General features: G+C 56.5%; 1 protein-coding gene across 5 annotated transcripts in view; it reads left to right on the forward strand.

The window, feature by feature from the left end:
- Positions 1–1210: 1210 nt before the first annotated feature.
- The window catches only part of Mdga1 (MAM domain containing glycosylphosphatidylinositol anchor 1), a 55143-nt gene continuing 32029 nt past the window's right edge, over positions 1211–24324 (forward strand). For all 5 annotated transcript variants that reach the window (XM_055607156.1, XM_055607157.1, XM_055607159.1 and 2 more), the window contains exon 1: positions 1211–1421. In XM_055607156.1, the coding sequence (XP_055463131.1) occupies positions 1355–1421 (67 nt within the window). In that variant the 5' untranslated portion in view covers positions 1211–1354. The remainder of the gene's footprint in view (positions 1422–24324) is intronic.

Here is a 24324-nt window from a genome sequence, read left to right on the forward strand (position 1 = left end):
GAGAGAGAGAGAGAGAGAGAGAGAGAGAGAGAGAGAGGCTGCTTCCTCCCAGCCCTGTTTTGTTTTCTCTAATTGGTCCTGGGGGAAGCAAGGAAATTGGACAGAGGCTGGGCCGGGCGAGCTGGGCTGCCTTTAATTGGCTCCTTTTTTTTTTTTTTTTTTTTTTTAACTGGGGGGGAATCAAAGAGGAGAGCGCGCGACAAAGGGGGGGAGAGCGAGAGAGAGAGAGCGAGCGAGAGAGAGAGAGCGCTAGAGAGAGAGAGAGAGAGAGAGAGAGAGCGCGATCGCGGAGATGGGAGGAGGGAGGGAGGAGGGAGAGCAGGAGGCGGGGCGGCGGCGGCGGCGGCGGGGAGGTGGAGGAAGCGCGGAATGAAAAGCTCGGAGGGACCAGAAAGCAGCACAGCGGAGCCCAAGTTGCCGAGCGAGCGGAGCGCTCCCGCGGCCCCGGAGCCCGAGCGGCCGCCGTGCCCCGGGAGCCTCGGCCGGGTCCCTCCGGCGGCGGGGACCCCCCTCGGGCCCAGGCGTCCGGGAGGGGGGGAGGGCGGGGACGCCTAACTTGGGGCGCGGCGCGGCCCGGCCCTTCCCGAGACCGCGGAGCCCGGGAGCGCCACGGGCGGCCGCGGCCAGACGGCGGGAGAGGAGCGCGGGGAGAGGAGGCGGCTCCAGAGCCGCAGCCGGGGCCTCGGCGGGCGCGCCGGCTCCCCCGCCGAGGACTCAAACTTTGCTCCGGCTCCCGCCGGCGGCTGCCGTCCCCGCGGCGGGGGCATCGTCCTCCGGCTCCCGCCGGCGCGCGCTCTGCCCGGGCTTCCGCGGCGGCGGCTCGGCTAAGTTGGCGCGCTCGGGCGCCCGGAGCGCTCGGCCCGCGCCCCGCGGCCCCCGGGAAGGACGCCCGGTCCCCGCCGCCCCGGGGTCGGGCCGCCCAGCGCCCCGCGCCTCCCGCGGGACCGGCGGACCGAGCGGAGCGGAGCCCGGGGCCTCCCGGCCTGGCTCGGCGCACGGGCGACCCCTGGGCGGGGGAGAGGCGACAAGTTTGTCGCGGCCTCGGCGGCCCTGTCGGCTCGGAGCGGCGGAGAGCTCGGCCCCGCTCGGCGGCCCGGGCACCCGGAGCTGCTCGCTGGCCGAGCCCGCCGGACCGGGGAGCCCCGAGGTCCGCGCCAGCGCCCCCCGCGTCCCCGCCCTGCGGGACGAGGACGGAGCCGGCCGCCCGGCCGCCGCCGCCGCTTGCTCGGTCCAGCGCCCTCTCCGTCCCGGCTCCGGGCCGGGGAGGAAGAGGAGGGAAGGCGGAGGGCCAAGCGGTGCCCCGGCCGAGGCGCCCCCCGCCGCCTCTCGCGGGGATGAGGCTCTGGCCGTGAAGATGGAGGTGACCTGCCTCGTGCTCCTGGCGCTGCTCCCCCTCCACTGCCGGGGACAAGGAGTCTACGGTAAGAGCCCGCGGCCCCCGCCCCACCCCGGCCGCGCCGAAACTTTGCGAGCTCTTGCGCGGAGCGCGCGCCGCCGGGGGCTCGGTGCAACCCGGGGCCGGCGCTCGGGGGACGGGTGGCCGCGTCCCCGCCCTCGCCCGGGGCGCAGGGACTCCTCACGAGCCCAGGGACCAGCCCCAGGGGCACGGCCGGGGCGCGAAGCCGGAGGGGTGCCGGGGCGAGGCGAGGCTCTCCGGAACCTCGCCGGGGCTGGGGAGGACCCGGCGGGCTCAGGAGCCCCGGGAGGAGCCCGGGCTCGGGGCTGGGGGCGGCCGCCCCCTCTAGCTCCTCTCTTCCTCCCGAGGGGAGCGAGCGAGGCGCCTCCCGGACTTGTACGCGGCCGGCGGGGCGAGGCGCTCGGCAGCTCCGCGGCCCCAGGCTGGCTCGCCTCCCCGGCCGCCGCCGCCGCCTCGCCCGGCTTTCCTGGGCGGTCTGGGCTGGTGCCTGGCGGTTCTCGGCATCCCTCTCCACCCGAGCCAGCCCCTCCGAGCCCTGCTTGCCGACCCCAGAGCCCCGGCTGCCTCCCGCCCGCTTGCACGCCCGGGCACGTTCGGCCCCCGTCCTCCGGGAACCGCCAACACCGCTCGCACCCAGCCCGCCGCGCGGCTCTGCCCCGCGCATCCCTCAGACGCGCTCCGCCGCGCCCACGGCTACGCCGGGCACCTCTTCTCCACGCGGCGCCGGGTGTTTTCCCACGAAGACTCCCTGGCTCCGTGCTACCCGGGTCGTCCTCCCGACAGGCAGAGCACAGAGTCCATCCCCGGAGCCCGTGGCCCTGGCCTTGCCTCACGGTGACCGCGGGGGTTGGCTTTGTAGTTACTTTCTAATGATGTGTGGCTGGGGAGGGCCGGAATTCGGCTTCTCTCTCCGGGGCCGAGAATCTCATTATTCTCTTTGAGAGTGGAGCTAGTTAGACCCGCACCGTGGGGGTGACAGAGGCCGTGTCCCCTGGCTGCTGGCTTCAGGTCTTGGGTCTCTAGCCTGGCAAGAGAAAGGGGCATCCTAGGGAGAGAGCATCTGGAATTCGTATACCTCTGGGCTCCAACAGCTAGCCGGCTTGGGCTTAATTCCCTGGTGAGGCCCGCCCAGGCACCCAGCCAAACTCTGCTTCTTAATTAGTGTGTCTCTTACTGCCGGGCCCGTGGCATAGGCCAGAAAAGGCAGGCGGGAGGGCTGCTGCGAGAGGACCAATGGGAGGGGGGTGTGAAACAGGGCAGAGGAAGACAGCAGAGGCCTCCGGGGTCCGCTTTCTCCAGAATCACTCCAGAGGCCAGCAGCTCAGTCGCGGCCACCCCAAGCGACTGTGGCAACCTGCTCGCACACCCTCCCGAGGCGTCGGTCTACTGCCCACACCTTCCTCCCGTGTCCTTGGGCTGGAACGATGGCCCCATCTCATGGTTATCTGGCTTGGGTTTCTCCAGTCTTTCTTCATGTGGGCATTTAAGGGCGCCTCTCTGGACCCACTTAGGGACCCCAACAACGAGGATAGACGTTAGGAGACAAGAACCATGCTCTCGTTTTTTCAGGCTTCTCTGTCCCACCCTCTTTCTTTCTTTTTCTCTCCTCTCTCGAATGCCCAGGTCCCAGCTTGCTCTTGTTACAAATCAAAGAAGGGTGGGTGCCCGGGGCCTGCCCCCTGGTTCTTCAGTGACCTCCTTTGCATCTGCACTTGGCTTCAGGGAAGGCTGGGCTGCAGGGGGATTGCCAAGTGGAAAATCTTTCTGGAGGTGAAATGGGAAGGCAAGGAAACAGGAGCTGGGGCCCTTGTGATGTTACAAGCACTTGGGGACAGCTCGGCAGGGTTGGGGCCGGCCTTGAGAAGCAGGGCGGAGAGCCAGGGGGTCCTACCCCACCCATCCCTCTGCACCCCAAAGCAGAATGAAGCCAGTGAGTGGGAGCATGGCAGTACACAGGAACGGAGATGTCCACCCTGGCCATCCGCTGCAGCATGCAGCCCCAGCATGGTACCCGGCGCCCTGTAGGAACCCCAGTGAGGGTTGTTTTGAGCAGGTGAAGAGCTGCAGATGGGGGGGAGGGGGCGGGTCGACGATGCTGGGGTGAGATTCTCAGGTGTCTCTAGAGCTTGGCGTTCACCAAGACAGCGGGCTTTAGCTCAAGGTTTCTACTCGGGAGAGCCGCGCTTGCAGCCCCCAAAGAGAGAAGAAAGTCAAGTGTGGGGTTTCAGTGGCACGAGGGAGGTAATATGTTAGCATGTGCTGGGGGTGGACTTCAGCTGCTGCCGCCATTTTATCCCAGGCCGGAGGTGCTGACGAGGGGGGCCAGTGTCACAAGGAGCGTGAAGCCAGGGGAGGGAGGAAGGAGGGACAGGCCTGGAGGCCTTTGGCGTTGCGGTGAGGGTCAGACCATCCAGTCGGGAGATAGTTGCTCAGAGCCTTAGGCTCTGCCTCCTGCTGGGTGCACGGTGAAGCAACAGGACTGGGGAGGCCCTCTCCGTCGGGCCAGGTGGCTTTGCTTTTCTTCTTGGGGGCCACAGATGCTACAGCAGCCACGTGTGGGACCAGATGGTCCATTTGGAGCGGAGCCTGCTCCCGCAATCTCTAGCCCAGTTTGTTGTTTTCGGGGTGGGCCCTGTAATCTGCTTTCTGCCAGGCGTGTGTGTGTGTGTGTGTGTGTGTGTGTGTGTGTGTGTACACGCGAGCGTGCTGGCGCGTAGGGCTGAGGTCTAGTTCTGTGACAAAGGGGGCAGGTGAAGGAGGGGTGACATCTTCTGTGCAGGCAGAGTTAGGCTTCCCGTCCTGTGTCCCGGCTTCTCGTCCCATCTCCCCGCTATCCCCGTACTCAAAGCAGCCAGATTTCCAGGCAGGGGCCGGTGAGCAGGCTTCAGCTCTGTACAACAAAAAAACAAAAAACAAAAAAACCCCACAACAAACCCCTGGATTATTTAATATGCAGGAGTGGGAAGTGACATTATCCTCAAGACAGGTTGTTTGCAACTTACTGGGGGAAGTCAAAATATTTCACCAAAGGTGTCATCAGAAACTACTATCCTATGCTAATTTTTGTGGGAACATGAAGACAGATGTTGAATAATTTGACAAGAGTAACATCGCTTGCAGAATTATCACCAAGTCAGGTTCCCCCCAGCCCCCATCCCACCTTCCCTCTTGGGATCGTGGGGAAGGAATTTCCTGAAGTGAATTTTCCAGTGTGGGGCTTCTGAGGGTGTGGGTGGGAACGCTTGGGACTTTTCTCCCCTGAGTTCCACACCCCTTCCTTGAAAAGTGGCCATCCAATAGGCTCTTCCACCGAGAAGCAGGTTGCCCCGTAGGTCGGCAGCAGGCTTAGGTGTTCCTAACTCCCCAGGATGGTCCCCGCCTACTTTTGTCCCCCTTTCCTTTTTCATTCTCTGCTATAGACATTGCCTGAGGGAAAGATTGCCTTGTAGCTACCAATCCAGGCTGTTTTTCTCCTGCTGCCTTTGACAGCCCCCCCCCAAGTCTGCCTGGGGGCTCCCCCTGACGGCTTATAGAGCTCTTCCTGGTTTGTCTCCCCCACCCACCCACTTCAGGCAGATGCCCGTTCCCACCCTGCAGGCTGGGCATCTGAGCATCATGCATGGGTGAGGTCCTGGGGTCTGGAAGCTAGATGGGAAGGGATTTCGTGAGTCGTGAAAAGTACCCTTGAGGGGCAGGCTGGGACTAGCTGACGGGCCTACAGGTAATTGGCCGGGTCTGGCTCTGAGCTGCTGAGGCTGGGTGGCAAAGCCTCGTTTAGAGCCCTGTATTAGCTCTGCTTGCTGGAACACGGAGGGATTGGGGGGGCTCCTTGGGGAGGCAGAGGGAGCTAATCAGGCCGCCACGGCCTGGCAAATGAATGATGCGGAAGATCGATACCTGGATGGAGTAGGAGTGGAAATCAGGCCAGCTTCTCCTGGCCGCCCAGGAGGCACAGAGGGGCCTGGGAGTATTCAGGTCCAGCTGGGAATATGGAGGATTCTTTCCCCTCACCCTGATTCCCACAGCAGCCCCAAGGATTCTTCCTGTGACTGGGTTCAGGGAGATAACACCAGAAGGTGTCCCGCCCACAAAAGTTGGAGAGCCTGGGGATGGAATTTCAGGTCTCTCAGTCTAGAAAGAGCCCCATTTCACCTTCCCCCTGCCCAGACACCATAGTTTGAGTAGGTCCCAGAAACCTGTGTATCAAAGAGGTCGGGTGTAATCCCTCTGGGCACCAACGTTGTAAAGCTGGTGCCACTCTTCCAGACATTGCCAGCAGGGGGCGGGCTTGGCCACCACATTGCTGCTTTCCTCTCTTAAGGGCCTCCTCATCCCATCACAGAAGAGGGGGACCGGTCCTAATTCCCCAGCCTGAGGTGGAAGGGGTCTCCCTCCAACCCCCACATACCTGAGGTGGCACCCCGGGAAAAGCTACACTTTTCAAGATGCATTTTCAAGATGGTTCGGTTCTTCTCTAGGCCAGAGAGAACTTTGTGGGCCCTCAGCTGGGCTTGTGGGGCACGGGTGTAGGAGGCTGTGTGTGGGAAGGATCTCTGCACAATTGCCTCTTTATAAACCTAGGTATGATCTCTGGCCAGCATCTCTTTTTCCTCTGTCAGAAGACTAGGGATGTCTTACTAGCTAATACAGAAATGTGTTTATTAGCTAATACGGAAGGCAGGCAAGAGCCATGCCAAGAGCTAAGAGGAATGAATTTAAAAAGAAACAAACAAACAAAACAATGGCTTGTTCCTTTTTTCTAAGACTGGATAGCACATGTTCTTTGCAGAACAAAGAATGCACGGAAGTAACGGTCAGCCTCCATGCACTGAGTACGGCTCCTCCCAGCATCTTTCAGTATGTAGGAGAGTGACCCCTTTCAGGGAGGAGCCTTGGTGACGGCAGTCATCAAGTCATAGGTGTGGTGGCACCCCACGCCCTGCCAGGTCTTGGCCTGACTGTGGCTTTCGTTTCCCCATGATAGATCGGACAAGGCAGCCCACAGGGTGCCTGTCTTTGTCATTGGGACCTAGGGTCCAAGGACATAGGTGACTGGTCCAGGTGGCACGGTTGGTAAGAGGGGTCCCCATGTGTTGGTCCCATGGGTCTTCTGGGTGGGGAGTAAGGAAAATGAGGGGTGATTTTCTTCTACTGAGTCTCTACTTCTCGTAGAGCTGGTTCTGGGCACCATCGGTCTGGAAGGAGCGAATAGTTCCACAGAGATTCAATAAATCCCTCATGGCAAAGACAGCACGAGTCACGGAAAAGTCACCTTCCAGGGCTTGTGGGTGGGTGATGGAGATTGGACCAGCCTCGGCCATCTGCAGCCAGGCCTGGGAAGGCCGTCCCTGGCAGAGGCCATGTGGAGCTGAAGACCCTGGTCCTGGAGAGGGTTGCCCTGTTGGTCAGGCATTGGTTGAAAAGAAGTCAGGACTGTGAGGATCAGAAGGCCGAGGAGTAATAATGATGATGACAGAGCTCATGAATATTCATTATAGTCTCTGACTTGCACTAAGCCTCCTGGAGAGAGATAGCTTCCTCAGCCCATTTTACCCTGGAGGAAGCCAAGGGGTTCAGGGAGATAAAGTTGCAACCCCTGGATGGGGCCCAGGATTTACGCTGCAAATCCTGTGGTGGAGGCTGTGCTGGAAGGTTGGGCTTGCGCATTGTGATGTTTGGTGTGTCTGAGGGGGCAGTGTGGAGCCCCTGCAAGGTGCAGAGCTATCCTGAGGCTTTGGCCTGGCTCAGTGGCTGGGAGAAGGGACGAGAAGAGCCGAGTATGTATGGGGACTGGGGTGGTGGTCAGCTCTTGTTTCCCCTGGAGGGCCTCGCTGTGAAGATGAGAGCACAAATACAATGCATCTCACTGAGAGGCTTTGCACAGAGCAGGAGGCTGAGTAGAGAAATTGTGGGTCAAGTTCATACCCAGTGGCTAGGGGTTGGGAGGGCTTCCCCGTGGAGGTGCCCCCCAAAGCAGAGACCCAAAGATGCTGAGGGAGGAAACTTTAGGAAGTATTCCAGGTTGGGTATGGACGTACTTAACTTGTTAGAACAAAACTGAGGAGTCCATCATGGGGAGAAGAATGAAGAGGAGGAGGAGGAGGGCGGCAGACAGGGTCTGAGAATTAGTGAGGACAGATGTTTGGAGTATTGAAGGCTGTGTAAGGCCCTCTCTGAGTTCAAGTGGGATGGGTTTGGAGCCTATGACGTGGGCAGCCTATGACACACGTGGGCAGAGTCCCTTGAAGGAGGGCAAGGGGGTGAGGTTGAGAATCTGCAGAACACCATCATGAGACCCGGAGCGGGGCGGGGAAGGAAAGAGATCCCGTGGGGACGAAAGCTGACAATGGCCCGGGGTTTGCAGTGAGGGAGCGGACTCACAGTGGGAAGAAGCAGAATAAAAAGCTGTTGATTAGACAGATTTGGGGCAGGAGAGCGAAGAGGGTAAGGGCCTGAGCTCCTCAATTGCGGCTCCATCCTGCCACAGCGTGAAGCCCTGAGAAGAGAGGCTGCCCTGGGCCACCCTTCTGTCAGCCACAGACAGGCAAACAAAGGCCTGGGCAAATAGCTTTAATGGTGAGGTATTGTTTTGAGAAGGGCATGCCAAGAATGACCTTGAACTTCTGTTCTTCCCGCCTTCACCTTCCAAGTACTGGAGTGCCGGGGACTGGGCTTCAGGGCATAGTTGACAAGGGCTCTACCAACTGAGCCATACTCCGAGCCATTGAGCGTGGTTTTGGAGGTTGGCTTTGTGCATGGGCTGGGTGGCTGGAAGGCTGGTGTGAGCCTTGGTTTATGTCCACAGAAAGAATGTGGACACCAACAGGGAAGGTTATGTGTCTGTCGGGACATTGGACTGAGGCCAGGGTGCCGAAACACACTCATATCTAGGGAGAGGAGAGACAAAGCAGGTGTCACCAGGGAAAGCATTGTCAGTGGGGCTTGAGAAGGGACACGGGGACTTGGAAAGTGGGGGACAGAGTTAGAGGGAATTGTGGGGCAGAGGGGGAGATGCTTCAGGGCCCACTGAGGGTTGTGGGCTCCCCAGCTCTCCACAGCCTCCAGGCTGTTCCCAGCAGAGACGCTGGTGGCACCTGGGCTGCTCTTTGCATAACAAAGGCAGATGGGCAGGGCCCAATGGGCAGCAGGCTGCCTCTTCAAGGGCCGCCTCAGTTTCCCTGTCTGGGAGGCGGGTTCTGCCACGTGCAGCTCCTGGGGTCCACAGGGAAGCCTCAGGGTGGTGCCAGTACTCTGCCAGCTCTGAGGTGAATTGTGGGGACTTGAAGGAGCAGAGGCAGAGGCAGCAGACTGAGGGAGGTTCCGCACGGGAGTAGGAAGCAGCGGCTGTGCATTTGAGGAGTCTGGAGGACTGTGGTGGCCTTGAGTGGCTCTCACCTGAGTCCTGCTTGTCTGTACCTGGTAGAAGTTGGGGGCGGGGGCTTCAGGGTGAGCGGTGACCTGAAGGCTCGGGAGAGGCTCCCTCAAAGCTCTCTCTGGTTCCCTTCCAGCCCCAGAGCCGGCTAAGATGCTAGGATTCCCTGGTGGGTTAGAAGCGGTGAGGTGGCAGGTTAAGGCCATCCGGGAGCTTATCCGCATGCAGGCCTCACTCTGCCTGGACCCCCCCGCTGCAGGAGCTCTGCAGATGGGGGCTGTGGCTGGAATTGGTGCTTTGACATGGAGGCTTTCTGGATTGACACAGTGGGTCTCTGTGCTTTAGAGTAAGTCAGGCCAAGCTGCATCTTCTCCCTGGGATGTCTCCAGGGCACGCCTAGCTTCCAGACCACCGCTGGACCCTGGGGACTTTAATGCAGCCCATTTTATTGCTCCTGAAGCCACCAGCTGGAGCCTTTCTGCTTGTGATTCCTCTTTATCCCTGCTTTTAGCCACAGGGCCTCCTCATCGCAAGCCTGCTGAAGGCTGAAAGGTATATTAGGGCTGGATGTTCCTAAGGAGCTCCCCACAGCCCTCATTTTCCAAGCAGTAAGGTTGAGGGTCAGGCTGAGTGACGTACCAAGGGCCTACAGTTGGCAGGATTTGCACTGAAAGCTGCCCAGCGCCAAATTTCATGCCTTCATGTGAGGCTCCAAAGGGCAGTGCCTTGATGGTTTTCCCCTAGCCTTTCTTGGGGGGAAGGGGTTGATTTTTGGAGCATCACGAGGAGAAGCCCCCCAAGTCCTCCAGGAACCGTGTTTAGCTATGAAACACTGAGGCTTCAGTCTCTGCCTCCTCAGGTCCAGTGTCCTCCAGGTTCTTTTCATCTCAGAGCCCCAAATAAGCAGTAGTCCTCAGATTTAGCTGCACATGAGGAAACCCATGACACATTAACATATACCTGTGTCACAGCATACACATTTAAATCAGGATGTCTGACATTTTACATTTTGGCCAGCTTTTTTTTTTTTTTTTTCTCCCCTTTTTTTTTTTTTTTTTTTTTCAAGACAGGGTTTCTCTGTGTTGCCCTGGCTGTCCTAAAATTCACTCTGTAGACCAGGCTGGCCTGGAACTCAGAGATCTACCTGCCTCTGCCTTCCAAGTGCTGGGACTAAAGGTGTGCACTGCCACCAGAAAAAGTCTTCTTCCTTTAGTGAGCTTTCCCAGAAGCCCCTGGGTGGCTTCTGTTTACATCAGGCAGCAGCCTCGAGTTCCTTGGCCCTTTTAACCGTAAGGGAAGCTGAGGTGGGCACATTCTTGCCTACAGAAGCACAGGAGTTCCGTGGAAAGACACACATGGGATCAATGAGATGGCTCAGTGGGTAAAGGCGCTTGCCACCGGGCCTGAGGACTGGAGTTCAATCCCCAGTTCCCATGTGATGGAAGGAAAGAACTGACCCCTGAGAGTTACCCTTCGACCTGTACAAGCTCACCTTGTGTTTGTTTTGTTTTTCAAGACAGGATTTCTTTGTGTAAACTTGGCTGTCTGGACTCATTTTATAGACCAGGCTGGCCTGGAACTCACAGAGATCTGCCTGCCTCTGCCTCCCAGAGTCCTGGGATTACAGGTTCCACTTTAACTTTTGAGCAGGGGCTCTCCCAGACCTAGGGCTCATGGATTGTGTAGACTGGCTGGCTAGCAAACCCTGAGGCTCTGCCTGTCTTTGCACCCCCAGAGCTGTCCGGATTTATCTTTTTTTTTTTTTTTAAGAGATTTATTTTATTTTTAGTTGTGTGTCTCTGTGTGTATACCCACAAGTACAGGAGCATTTGACAGCAAGAACAGGGCATCAGGTCCCCTGGAGCTGGAGTTATAGGTGGTTCTGAGCTGCCTAACGTGGGTGTTGGGCCTTCTGCTTGGGCAGCTCTTAACCATTGAGCCCTCTTTCCAACCCACACCTGGCTTGAGTTATAGTGCTGGGGTCCCAACCAGCTGTGGCAGGGCAGGGCGTGGCCATCCCTCTGTGGCCTCATGGGATTGAGATGGGGGTCTCTGAGATTCAGTGTAGGAGACTTGAAGCCAGAGAAGCAGAGGAGGCAAGGCTCTGAGGTGTATATCAAGCCCCTTCCCGTGAGCCACCTTCGAGAGCCGCCTGCCATGGCTGTCTTCCTTCCTTCCTTCCTTCCTTCCTTCCTTCCTTCCTTCCTTCCTTCCTTCCTTCCTTCCTTCCTTTCTTCCTTTCTTTCATTTATCTTATGTATATGAGTACCCTGTTCTCTCTCTCTCTCTCTCTCTCTCACACACACACACACACACACACAAACACACACACACCAAAAGAGGGCATCAGATTCTCTTATGGATGGTTGGGAGCCACCATGTGGTTGCTGGGAATTAAACTCATGACCTCTGGAAGAACAGCCAGTGCTCTTAACCAGTAAACCATCTCTCTAACCCCCTCCCCCAGCCCAACCTACCATTTCTTAACTGAGGAGGTCTGCATGTGTGAATGGCCGCACTGGGCCCCCTTTCACCCACTGTGCCAACCTTACTCAGGTGGAACAGGAGACCAGAGTGGACACGTGACTTGTCTGCAGTCACCTAGACATTTCTGTAAGAGCCTTGCCTGGTCTCCTGCCTGCCGGTGGCTCTGTCCCCCGACCCCTTTTTCCCTCTCCTAGCTTAGGCTCTCCAGGGAGTCTGTCTCCACTAGCAGGTGTCTCTTTTCAGCCTGGACTCTGTGGCCTAGAGACTAGCAGCTTCCTGGCTTTCAGGACCAGACACTGAAGACTGTGGGCTGAGAAGTAGTTCTGAGGCAGCCAAGTTCATTTGCCAACTTCTAGGGGGTACCACGAAGCCCCATTACAATCTACTGTGTCTTTCTTTGGGCCTTCATTTGGGGAAGTTCTTCTTAGTATCTGACCTTATTTCAACTTGCTGGAACATAACCCAATATCAGAAAGACTCTGAGCTGAGTCTGCAGCACCAAACTTGAATCTGTCCTTGGCTCTGAGCCTCTTCCCATCTTGACAGAAGCTCTTTTCTTCATCTCTGAGTGGGACCTGGGAGGGCAGGGCTGAGAGGGAACTGAAATTCACCAGCCTGGTCCCTTGAGGAAGGTCGGGTTAGCTTCCTGTACTGGTGAGGGCCTGACTCCCCAGAGAGCAGCTGCAGAGTTCTACAGGGTGTGGCAGGCAGGACTCAGCCACCCCACGAAGGCCTCATGTGACCCAGCCCGCCGGGATCACTGAGATTCAGTGTAGGCAGAGATTTGAGACCAGAGAAGGGAAGCAACTTGTGAGCGTCACACAGCCATCATGTGCCCTGGCTGAAGCCAGTAGCCGCACGGAGGGACTCCAAAGTCGACTCTTTTTCAGTGTCCCATGTCACCTCTTAGGCGTGTCACTATGGGGTTGGTAAATTCCTGTCCCTTCCCATCCTTTCGAACCCCAATCCTTAATCTCTCGAAGCCTCGGCATCCCCTAGACAGGGTGAGGGGTTTGCCCCGTGAGCCTGGAGGTTTGGATATCAGAACCCATAATGAAGTATCTGGGAGGCGCTGGCCCCCTTGTGGGTAGGACGGGGTGCTGCTTGCTGTCACCCTTCCCACAAGATCTGCCATGCAGAGGACAACCGGCCTGCAACTGGCCTGCAGGGCACAGTGCCACCTCCAGCATGGAAGGCCTGGAAGCTAGAACCCAGGCCTGAAGCCCAGGCCTAACGAGAAGGAGGTTCAGGCATGGGAGCATCCAGGGATTACCCACGTTGCCTTGGTGCTTCGGGGGGTGAGGGTGGGATAGGTGGGAGGGAAACAGGACAACCACAGACTGTGAATTCCCTTGGAGTTGTGGCCGTGGGTGACCTGGGTTGAAAAGCAGAGAAGTGACTGTGGGATTGAGGGGCCCCTCCCCCTCCCCCTAGAGATTGCCCTGTGTCTTTCTGGAGAGCTCTGGTTCATACCTGCCTCCTGCTCCCTTACTGTTGCTAACTCTGCCCTCTGAGCCCACGGGGGCACACAGGAACATCGGCTGTGGTGACCAGCATGGTGGTGCCAAGCAGGTGCTAGGTGGACGGTCCCTGAAATGGTTAGAGGAACACGGGACACTGGCAGCGGGTACCACGCCTCAGCCTGGGCCTTGTGGATGGAGCCAGGGTGATCTGCAGAGCCGCAGGGCTCTGGGTTCAAGCCTCTGTGCAGAGCAAGCTGCTCAGAAAATGCCAGCGTGTGGGTTTCCCGCAGAGCAGTGGTTCTCGGCCTCCCCCGATGCTGCGACCGACCCTTTAATTCGGCTCCTCATGTTGTGCTGGACCCCAACCATAGACGTATATTTGTTGCTACTTCCTGACTGTTATGAATCATAACATAAATATCTAATATGCCAATGGTCTTAGGTGAGCCCTGTGAGAGGGGTTGAGACTGCTGCCCTGGGCCTTTCTGGAGGGTGGGGGTCAGGGCTTATCCCCGAAGGGGGTGCTGAGGACCAGCAGGGGTCTCCAGGGGACTTTGGGCAACATGCTGAATGGATCCCAGCTCTGAAGACTTCAGTCAGGTCAAAGTGGGCACAACGCCTTGCCCCGAGGGCTGTTTTGAGGTCTGCGGAGTTCTGTCCATGTCCTCGAGGAGTTTTCCACCCCGCCACCCTGAACAGCCGGGGAGTCGGCCTTTTGGGGTGCTTCCAGCTGGGACCTGAGATGAATTCAGCATTTTGGGGTCAGCTGCTGGGTGTCGCAAGGCAAGGGCTAGACCCAGCGCAGATGGGAAAGAGGTGTAAGCTGGTGGCCTCGCCGTCTCCTCGGTGGGACCTGTGCTCACATTGGCTGAGATGTGATGGGTGTCCACTCGCTTCTCCAATGTGGTCCTTGGCGCTAGCCTCATGGTGGGGCCGGCAGATGCCGGCTCCTGAGTCTCCTCATCAGAACACGCCTGTGTGGCTCTGAGGAAGCAGGCAGAGGGGTGGCTGGCAGCCGGGACCGGAGCTGGTTGTCAACCTCCTCTGTTCTGTTGGAGGCAAACATGAGATTGCCAAGTGTTTCTCTCTGTAGACCCTGACAGCTCTTGCTACCTCTTATCTGTCTCTCACGCACACAGAAATCTGTCGGGCATGTGTGAGTAGTTGCATGGACACGGGTGAATGCACGTCTGTACTGGGCGTGTCCCGGGGACCTCTCTGGGGATTCTGAGCAGCTACCTTTGTCCCCAGCCGTCCAACAGATTGTGGTCCCTGGCGGCCACCAGGCTTAGCCCCAGCACCCCTGGTTCAATCTGTCTGTTCCTGGCTCTGGTCCCTGCTGGGCACAGGCCCCCTCCTCTCCCCCACCAGGAGGCCTGGGGTGGGGGGCAGGGGCAGGCCGAGGCTGGCCCGGAGCTCATGGCTAATTTTCCCGGCCGCAATCGATCCAGCAGCTTCTCCCGAGTCTATTAGCAGTCGGCAAGTGAAAATATCCCCCATCGCGAGCCCTGACCTGAGACAGGGAGGGATCCATAGCAATTTGTTCAAACAGAGGAGAGCGATTCCCTCTCATTTCTATTCCAATTTATTCCAGGGAGAAGGGGGTCAGGCTGGGAGGCCAGAGCTGGACCCAGGCCTTGTCCACTGGGTCTCCTGTGCCAGCCAGGGTGGCAGCTGGTGCCATCCGTAGCTCCTGTCGGGGGGGGGGGGGCGAGGGTCCTGGAAGGGAGACCGGCCAGCCTTCCCAGCAGGCCTTGCTTGGCTGCAAGGGGCCTTGACTGTGGACTTGATTTTCACAAAACACAAAGCCACCAGCCAGATCCTCATTCCCAGGCACCAGGCCCTAGGCCAGGCGTGTGCTCACCCAGAGCACCCTTGCCAGGAAAGAGCCCTGGCTGCTTCAGGACCACAGTAGCCCCAGCTGGGCCCAGCAGTCGGCTGGGGAAGGTCCATGGATGAGGACAGCCGTGGCGCAAAGGGGAGCCAGCAGCCTAGGGCTCCGGCACGTCTACTTCCAGACTCAGGCCCGGTGAAAGCAAATGTTTTGCTCGTGGGCTAGCCAGGGGACCTCTTTCAAGCTCCTTCAAGAACACCTGCTTCCAGGGTTGGGGAGATGGAGATGGAGCGGGTGGTGGAGTGATTGCCCAGCGTTGCCTGAGCTGCTGGTTAGATCTCCTGTCGCGCTACATAAACTTGGGTGGGTGGGCACACCTGTGATGTCACCACTCGGGAAGCAGAAGCAGGAAGTCCAGGGGGTTCGGTGTCACCCTTGGCTACATAGAGAGTTCAAGGCCAGCCTGGGCTACCTGAGACCCTATCTCAAGAGGGAAAAAAGCCCCCTTCCCCTGACATTTGGTAAGTGCCTGTTTTCTGGTCACTGCGCCAGAGACCTTGGTTTCTCCCTGCTGTTCCTTTTGCTCTCGTGCCTGTCTTGTCCCCTCTGCCATCCGGCCACTTGGTCCTTCTCATGTCCCCCACGACCCCTTTCTTCTGACTAGGGGAGACCCTGATGGCTGAAGCCTCAGGACGGGGACCACTGTAGCCCCCTCTCCGAGGTCTCCACACACAGCCCCCCTGTACCACCACACGAACACAACACACTCACACACTCAGACCCAGGCCTCTCAGGAGTGGTGCCATGGCAACCAGAGAGGCGGCTTTTGTAAGGGTTGGCCAAGTGGTCCCAAGTGCACGGAGGCCCCCTCCCTCCTTCGTCGCTTCCTCCCCTCCTCCAGAGCCCCAGGGAGGGCACGATGGGAGAAGATCTTCACACTGAGGTATCAGCGGCTGGCAGCTCTGAGGTCAGCCGGTCGCACATGACTCGCCAGGCTCAGGTGACACCACCAGGGTTTAATTTCAGCATCACCTAACTAAATATACCACAGGGGGTGAATGGCGTCGCTCTTGCTCAGGGGGAGTGAGGTGGGGCGGCGTGGGCTGAAGGGGTGCGCAGAGCCTTCTAGAATGGATCCTGGGTTCCAGTCCTGCCTGCCTCAGCCAAGTGAAAGCTTGGGCAGGATTTTGTCCCCCCGCCACGTGCCTCAGTTTCCGCCTATGAGAAAAATTGATGCGTGTTAATCGACGTGTTCTTATTCCAGTGCCTGGTGGCAGAGATGTTGAAAGAGAGAGAGAGAGAGAGAGAGAGAGAGAGAGAGAGACAGAGAGAACGAGCACGGGAGGTAGTCACAGTCCCGGCGCATCACACACAATGCCACCAGAGGAGTGGCGTGGCGTGCTCCGTGTACAGGCAGGTGACACAGCATTGGGGAGGAAGAGGACGAGGCTGTGGGGGAAGGTGAAAGGCTGCCGGTCCCCGCCCAGGAACGTGGCCCGCGGCGTTCCTCTCCTTCCACCAGCCGCCTCTGTCGCACTGTAAGTCAGCTTTCCTCCCTGAAAGCTAGCCTCCCGGCACGTCCACAGCGTTCACCGTGGAACTCTCAGCTCTCAGGAGCAAGTCCCTCACCCACCCAGTCACTTACAGGTTGTTCTTGGGCATAGCATTATAATCAAATCCCACGGTTTGGGCCATTTACAGCCAAAAAAAAAAAAAAAAAAAAAAAAGGAAGAGAAACCTTTCAGTAATGGAGGAGGAAAAAAAAACAACTAATAAGAGCATGCTTAAGGAGAAGGGCAGGTATTTTATTTCCTGATTTATAAATACATTGGATGCTAAAGAGAATACATTCCCAGACTTTGCTTTTTTTGTTTTTTGAACGGACTCTTGGAAGAAAATGGCACATCCTTTCAGAGATTTAACACATGCTCCCTCCCCAGAAGTGTTTGCTTTGAGGGGACAGAGAGAGAGAACAAAAAAAAGGGTGGGCGTGTATGGGCTTTATTCCTTTTTAAAATGTTATGTGTGTGTGTTTCAGTTTGTGTGTGTTGTGTGCTTGTGAGTGCAGGTATCCCAGGAGGCCAGAAGAGGGTGTCATGTCCCCTGGAACTGGAGTTCTAGGCAGTTGTGAGGCATCTGATGTGGGTGCTGGGAAATGAACGTGGGTCCTCTGCAAGATCATTAAGTGCTCACAGCTGCTGAGGCATCTCTCCAGCCTCTGGTGAGCTCTGGTGAGCACAGGGACAGAGCTGTAAACGGGTGCCTGGGAAGGCCTCTTGGAAGGAAGCGCTGGAGAGGGCTCTGGAGAGCTGGGGAGATCTACCCAAGCAGAGCAGTAGCATCTGAGGGTGTGGAGAGCGGGACTGGCCTGCTTGGAGACTGGTGAGGCTGAGCTGGGGAGGAGGGCAGGTGCATGAGAGGGGAGAGGGAGCAGACGGCTGGAGAAGGCAGGCGTGGTGGCTGATCTTCACTGTCAGGTGACACTGAGTCACCTAGGAGACATACCTCGGGGTGTCCGTGAAGATATTTCTAGGATGGTTTAACTGAGGGGGGAAGGCCCAGCCTGAAGCCCGGCAGCACTAACTTGTGCGCTAGAATCCAGAGTGAAGGACAAGGAGAAAGCGTACAGCGCTCTCTGTTTGGCCTGTGGGTGCAATGTGACCAGCAGTTGCCTCACGATCCTACCACCATGACACCAAAATGGACTGTGGGACAGAATAAAACCTTCCTCCCGGAAGTTGCTTGTCAGGTAAGTGGTCATAGTCGCAAGGAAAGCAAGTAATAGAGCCGTTCGTTGAATGTATTGCTTAGGTTTAAGTGAGATAGGAATAGGGGATGGGTGAAGGAAGAGGAGGTGTTGATAAAGGTCAGGGCTGCTGCTGCTGGTGGGAGGGAGGAGGCTAGTGGGTGAGGGAGGAGGTTGGTGGATGATGAAGGCATACTAGTGGGTGAGGGAGGAGGCTGGTGGGTGAGGGAGGAGGCTGGCAAAAGCTGTCAGGAGGTCACTTTAACTTTCCAGGCAGGAGCTGGTGCTAGGGACCAAGAACAGGGTGGCAGACAAGGAGCAGGCTCCAGAAGACAGAGCTGTCGAGGCTGACCAGTGGGCTGCACGTGGGATACAAGAGAAGAGGCCGAAGGTGACTCTCAGCTTCCTGAGGGACAGGTGGTCATCACGAGACACGGTGTCCTGCTGGTGTGGGGGTGCTGGCTCCAGAGGCCAGTGTCTGGAGAGGTGCAAGAAGTTAGCGTAACCTTGGAGCAAACCTTCCCACAGCACCATGTGTCTGGGGTGGCGACCTGGCCTGCAGGGACACCCCAGTGACCCCGCATGCAGGCGGTCTGGGGAAGGTTCTGGCATGGCTGTAGTCCCTCCCTAAAGCTGGCTCAGAGCATCTTAAGTGCAGGAGTGCCACTGGGGCCTCCAAGCAGCCTTCGGTGAGGGAAAGGGACCTTCAGGCTTACGTCCTCCCTTCTTTTCCTCTCCTCTTTCTTCTTCCATCCTAGGAGCTGGGACCCTGCCAACTCGAAGGCTGCAAGATTGATTTTGCTTTCAGTGTTGTTATTGTTATTATCAACCACTTAAACAACTTCACAGGAAGCAGCCGGCTCCCGTGCCCATCAAACATTAACCATTCATTCGAGCTCTCTGCCCATACCTGTCGATACATTTTTACATAGCTGTAAACAGCCTTCCCTTCTGCTCTCTCCACTGACTTTATCTCCCGCACACGTCTCCCGCTATTGACAGAGTCCTCAGACCTGCCACTTTAATGGGCAGGTAGCACCCTCTGCATTGATGGGCTGGGCTTGGGTCACTGTTTCTCTGTAGCCGCTCCCGGGCAGGTGCCAATTTGCCTTTCTCTTGAATAACACCGCCATGAATATCCTTATGCGAGCGATTTTTTTTTTTTTCCCTTTGAAATAATCTCTTCAGAGGCAGCTTCCCCAAAGTCTAGCTTCTGGCACCGAGACAGTTGGATGGGCTGCTTGTGCTTGGCTACACGAATCTGATCGTTTCCGTGTGTTTGCCCCCAGTTTAATAGACGTATGCTCTCATGCTTTTTTAATTTCTGACTTTTCACATCCCAAGGCCGTGTTTGGACTTCTCGGCACCCAACGATCATAACAGCAGTGGATGAGCACTGAGCTTTACAGTTTGCACAGCAGCGCTTTGCTGGATGTTGCATTTAACAAGGCACTGTGAGCCTAATATTATTTTGTGGGGGTTTAGTCAATCGAAGAGCTGGCACGGAGCCTCCCCCTCAGCCCCCAGTTCCAGCAAATTCGATGAAAAGGATTGCCTCCCAACCATTGCTGTCACATTTTGTCTGAGGGCTCAGGGTCCCAGATAACCCCCTCTTCAAAAAAACCCAAATCAAGCCCTATGTTCTGGGATTGGGTATTGGATCCATGGATCCATGGATGGAGTCCCGTTTAGCCCTTCATATTCCTGGGATTTGAGGTCAGGAGTCTTCAGGACCCTTTGGCTTCTGCATAGCACAGCTTTGCCTGTTCCTGGTCAAGGCCCGAACCAGGCTCTGCCTTCTAGGATGGGAATCTGGATGTGGTTCAGGAGATGCCTAATCCCCAGGACCTATGTCCCAGGCTTATAGAGACAGCAGCCGTTCAGGGGGCTGTGAGGGTCCACACTGGGATAGCTGGGCTGCAGTGTAAGTCTGGTTTATTCTGCCCCCCCTGCTGCCTCTCTTTCTAGAATGTCTGTCAGGCATCCCATCCTTGTGTGTTTAATACTCACCATTTGTAGACAGCCCATTTTAATAGTCAGAAAACTGAGGGTTCAAATTAGGAGTGTTATGGTTTGCCTCAAGTCACACAGCTATTACTGTCAGAGTTGGGACAGGAAGCCACACCCAGGCCTGTACCTCCTCCCAGTTTGTACCTTCTCTGGGTAGGTATGGGTGTGTATAGGGGCTGGGGCCTTGTTTATAATCAGACTCTGGGCTACTGGCTGAGACCGGGAACCATGAGAGTAGGAGAGCATGTTAGAGCTAGGTGATGGGAACCTGCATGAGGATATGGAATGAGTGGACCAGTGAGCATGACTCCAAATCCCTGAACCAGTCCAATAGGCAGCAGCCTTAGTCCCCCACCATCAGGGGGCGCTCTTTCACTGGTGACCAGTTCAGCCTCCCTTGTTGCTCTGGTTTTAGTATCCTGTTAAAGTAGCCGTCATTCAGTTTTACTGACTCCTCTTGTGGAACTTCAGGACTGGTTCCCGGATGGCCCTGGACTCCGTTACCAACTGGAAATGGAGCAGGAATGAGTGCCTACTGGGCACCAATCCCCACACTTAGTGCCGGACACTTAGTCCTCAAGCGGAATTTGTTCCTGGTGGAGTATGAGGAGCAGTGTTCCCCATCTTGAGGTTAAAGAAACTGAGGCTCAGAGGCTTACTAGCTGGTCCCAGGTTATGTGACTGTGAACTCCAAGATGGAGTCCTGCCTCTGTCCCTCACACCCAACATGTGCAGCCCAGGACTTACAGCCTAGCAGGGTCCTGCCCGAGGTTGGGGCCTTTCTGCTTTCTCTTCCCTAAGTGACTGCCATGTCCTGGCTACTGCTGTCCTTTGTCCCTGCACCCACAGGGACCTACAGGCTCTCAGTTGGAGGTCTTTCCCAGCAGCTTAGGGAGTCTTCCCAGAGCCTTAATGGCTGCTGACTGGCAGTTGACAAATGCGAGCTTAGCCTGGCCCATCTCCTGCTCGCATGGGGCCGATGTGGTAAGAGGTGCAGAACATTCCTAGGGACTGGGACACAGACAAGCTGGCCACCACTTTCAGAAAGATGGGTTGATAAGAGGACCAGCCTTTTCCAGGAGCTTCTGGCTCTACCAACAGCCTGTGCACCTGCTGTGTATACAGGTGCGTATGTGAGGAAGCCAGAGGTCAGCCTTGGGTGTGGTTTCTCAGGAGCCATCCAGCTTGGCTTTGCTTGTTTTTGTTTTTGTCTTTAGAGACATGGTCTCTCACTGGGCAGCAGCTCACTGATTTGGCAAGGGTGGCCAGCAAGCCCCAGGGACCTGCCCGCCTCTCTCTCCTCGGCACTCACCACCATGCTCTGGCTTTCTTCGTGGGCACTGGGGGAGCAACTCAGGGCTTTGTGCTTGCAAGGCACGGCCGAGCTGTTCCTTTCGTGCTGTGCTGTGGGTTTGGTTTTGATCAGCACAAAAGGCCTTGGGGTGGGGAGCAGATTTCTTCCGTGGTCTGAGCTGGAGAGCCCCAAGGCTCTTCACGGAAGAGGCTACCCATCTATGAGGCTCTGCATCACAGGCTCTGAGGGCAGAGATGGCTCGCTGAGCCTCAAGAAACGTTACAGAGCCAAACAACGCCTAAGTGGAAAATTCAGCGCTGATTGTGTGTGACCTAGGAAGGCTTGGGGGCGCGGGAGAGGAGAGGGAGGATAAAGAGCAATGAATGTGGCCTTGGGGTGATTGGCCCAGGGGAGGCTGAGCAGAGGCGGATGGGGTTTCTCTGAAGATGGCTTGCAGCAGGGTGAGGCTAGGGGAGATAGGCAGGGAAAGACAGGATTGTTTCAAACTGGTGGTTTTCCTGGAGGTGCAGGCCTCCAGAAAGTCTCCTGGGTCACCCCTGGCTGGCAGTGCACAAAGAACAGGCTTCTGGCAGCTGTGTAGAGGGCCGGGCTGCACGAAGGTTAGACCAGCCCCATTTCAGAGAGCATGGAGGGCAAGGCTCATTTCCCGTGTCCGATAACTCATGGGCCACAGGAGGAGCTCGGAGAATCAGCGCTGGCAAAAGATGGTCCGGGAGGGCTGGCAGTCGCCTGACCCAGGAAGGCTTCCTCTGAGTCCTTGGCCGCCATTCTCCGAGAAGCTAATTAAGGAAGAAAAGCTTGTTAATATTTCAGCACTGTTAACTCCACTGCGTTACTAAGTGTCCGTTTACATTACACGCATAAAAGGATCAATAAACACGTTCGAACCCAGAGATGGGAGGGCAAGAGGGGTCTCAGCGAGGGAGCGATGGCGGCGAGGGATGCTGGCCCATATAATCTGTCCGGAGACAGAGACAGTATCCTGAGCTCTGTCCTCAACACTGTGCTGGGCACCCAGCAAATGAAATCCACCAGAGTGGTTTGAGGGGGCTCATGTAACCTTGCTGACCCTCACCTTTCTTAGCTGGAAAATGGAAACAATGATAGGCTCCTGAAGGCCCCAGATACGGTCACGTCTGAGACGACACACTCCGTAGAATGCTTCGGGATAAATGGGCTTCCTGGTATGTGGTTGTGGTGAGGGTGTGGAGAGACCTGAGGTGTGACCCAGCTCCCCAGCTCACACAAGTCCCTCTCTGACTCTCCACAGGACAGTGTTGCGAGGCAGCAGGGAGAAAACCAGAGTCTGGGCCGCAGCTCTGCTCTGGTCTCAGGGGGTGATTCAATCAAGGTGTTTTCTTTTCTATGCCTCAGTTTCCCTCTTTGTGAAGGAGGCTAAATATTACACACGGGTGCCAGGAGTGCCACAGGCTTCATGCAAAGGTGACCCACCTCACAGAGAGGCGAGTGCCTAAGAGCTCTTGTTTGCCTTAACCTCAGAGTGGTGGCCTATGGGTGGGTGCCTGCTGCATGCCATTTCACTGCATTCATTCATCAGGCGTGTGCGTGCATGTTTATGTGTGAGCCTGAATACATGTGTGACCTATGATACGTGCACAGGTATCTCTGTTCCTGTGAGCATGCTTGTGGAAGCCAGAGGAGGGTGTTAGATATTCTGTTCCGTTAGTTTCTGCCTTATCGATTTTGAAAGGGTCTCTGGGCATGGTGCCAGGCTGGCTGCAATCCTTTTGTCGTGTGGTGTTGTCTGCCCATTCCCCACCCCTACACCCAATACTGAGGCCAGGCCGTAGGGTGCTGGGGATTTGAACTCAGGCCCTCATGCTCACACAGCAAGCGCTCTTGTGCTCTGAGCCATCTCTCCAGATGTTTTAAACATCTCATGTGGGTTCACTTATGAATTTCCCTCAGCCACTGCATATATATATATGCATATATATATATATATATATATATATATATATATATATGACTAAGGTTCCCGAGGATTGAGGGGCACGGCATTGTAAGAAAGGGGTGCCCTCACTAGCTAGCTCCTTGCTCCCCGCATGACCCCCAGCGTGAATCTCCAGCATATTCATGAGACATCCTTTCCAGTTTGATGTCTGCTTTGTGGGTTTTCTTTCACCCAGGGATGGGAGAGGACCGAGGTGGGCGGTCTGCTGTCCCTCTTGCTCCCGTTTCATCATCTTGGGAGCTGTCATTCATCCTGAGAGCTTGCGCTATTTGGGCCAGTGTTTTACACATACTGCTTTGAACACTCATGCTGGTTCTACGGGATGTCACCGTTCTCATTTCCAGGCCAAGAGGCTAAGGCTTGGAAAGGTTAGGAGACTTGAACAGTGTCACCCAGCAGGTGGGTAACAGACCTGGATGTTAGTCCTAGCTAGACCCGGTGACTTCAGAAGTCCATTCCTCTCCAGTCTGTCCCTGCTGTTCTCTGTCACATCCCCCTGCACTGGCGCTTTCATTTTCGCACTCCCTGGAACCACCTTGGTCCTCTTTGCTTCCCCGCTTGATCGTGCCCTTTGAGAGTGAGGCCTGTTTACTCTTGGCGGCAGTCTCTCCAGCACCCAGCAGGCGCAGGCCCTGAGCGTTTGTTGTTGGGCAGATGGAAGAAGGGATTATGACAGGCCCTGGCTGGTGGCCTTTTGAAGCAGCTGCTGCTGCTCCTGGAGGCTTCCCAGGACAGGCAGAGCTGGAGGCTGGGAAGAAGTGGAATCGGGGAGAGGCACATCCGCCTCGACCTGTGGAGGACAGTGCAGGAAGCGGCATGCCAAGAGAGCCGCGCCAGGGATGCGATGCCAGGAAGAAAATGGTTTCTTTTTGGTTTGGTTTGTGTTGGGTTTCTTTTGGGGAAAGGGTTGTTTGTTTGGTTGTTTGGTTTGGTTTTTCTGGACAGGGTTGCTCTACATAGTCTTGGTTGTCCTGGGCTTGCTTTGTAGACCAGGCTGGTCTTGAACTCAGAGATCCTCCTGCCTCCGCCTCCCAAGTGCTAGGACTAAAGGCATGAGCCACCTGGCCCAGATCAACTCTTAACCCTGGGAGATGTGAATGAATGTCTGTTTACCTGCATCAGGCAAACTAGTGAAACTGAGTTTGTGGCCGTTACTTACGGGAGGCTGGGTGACTCAAAGGCATGTGTGTCCCTGGAGCAACCCGCCCAACTGGCCGGCAGCTCCGCCAAAGGGCCTTCTCTCCAGCCGCTCTTCCTGCCTGTCTAACCTTGGCCAGGGCCCTGTGAAGCGGGGAGCCCTCTGAATTGCCTGGTAATGTGCTGGACATCCTCCCTCAGGGAACGGCCTCTGACGTGAGGGTCACAGATGTTCTGGGTTCTCTGGGATAATTACGGTAATTAAGGCTAGCAGAGATGGGTCTTTTGCTGTTTCTTAAATGGAAGCATAACTCAGTGTGTTAGTCACTGTGACAAAATCAACCTCAGTTGAAAAAAAAAGGTTTGTTCTGGCTCATGGTTATCACAAATGCATGCCCCATTTGTGGATTAAAAAACAAACAAACAAACAATAAAAAGCCAGGATCGGTGATGCATGCTTGTAATCCCAGCACTTGGGGAGGCAGAGGCAGAGGCAGGCAGATCTCTGTGAGTTTTGAGGCGAGCCAGTCTATAAGTCGAGTCCAGGACAGCCAATTCTACACAGAGA

This window comes from Psammomys obesus, unplaced genomic scaffold, assembly GCF_907164565.1.
Source record: "Psammomys obesus unplaced genomic scaffold, mPsaObe1.curated_primary_1811, whole genome shotgun sequence".
NCBI classification, from domain to species: domain Eukaryota; kingdom Metazoa; phylum Chordata; class Mammalia; order Rodentia; family Muridae; genus Psammomys; species Psammomys obesus.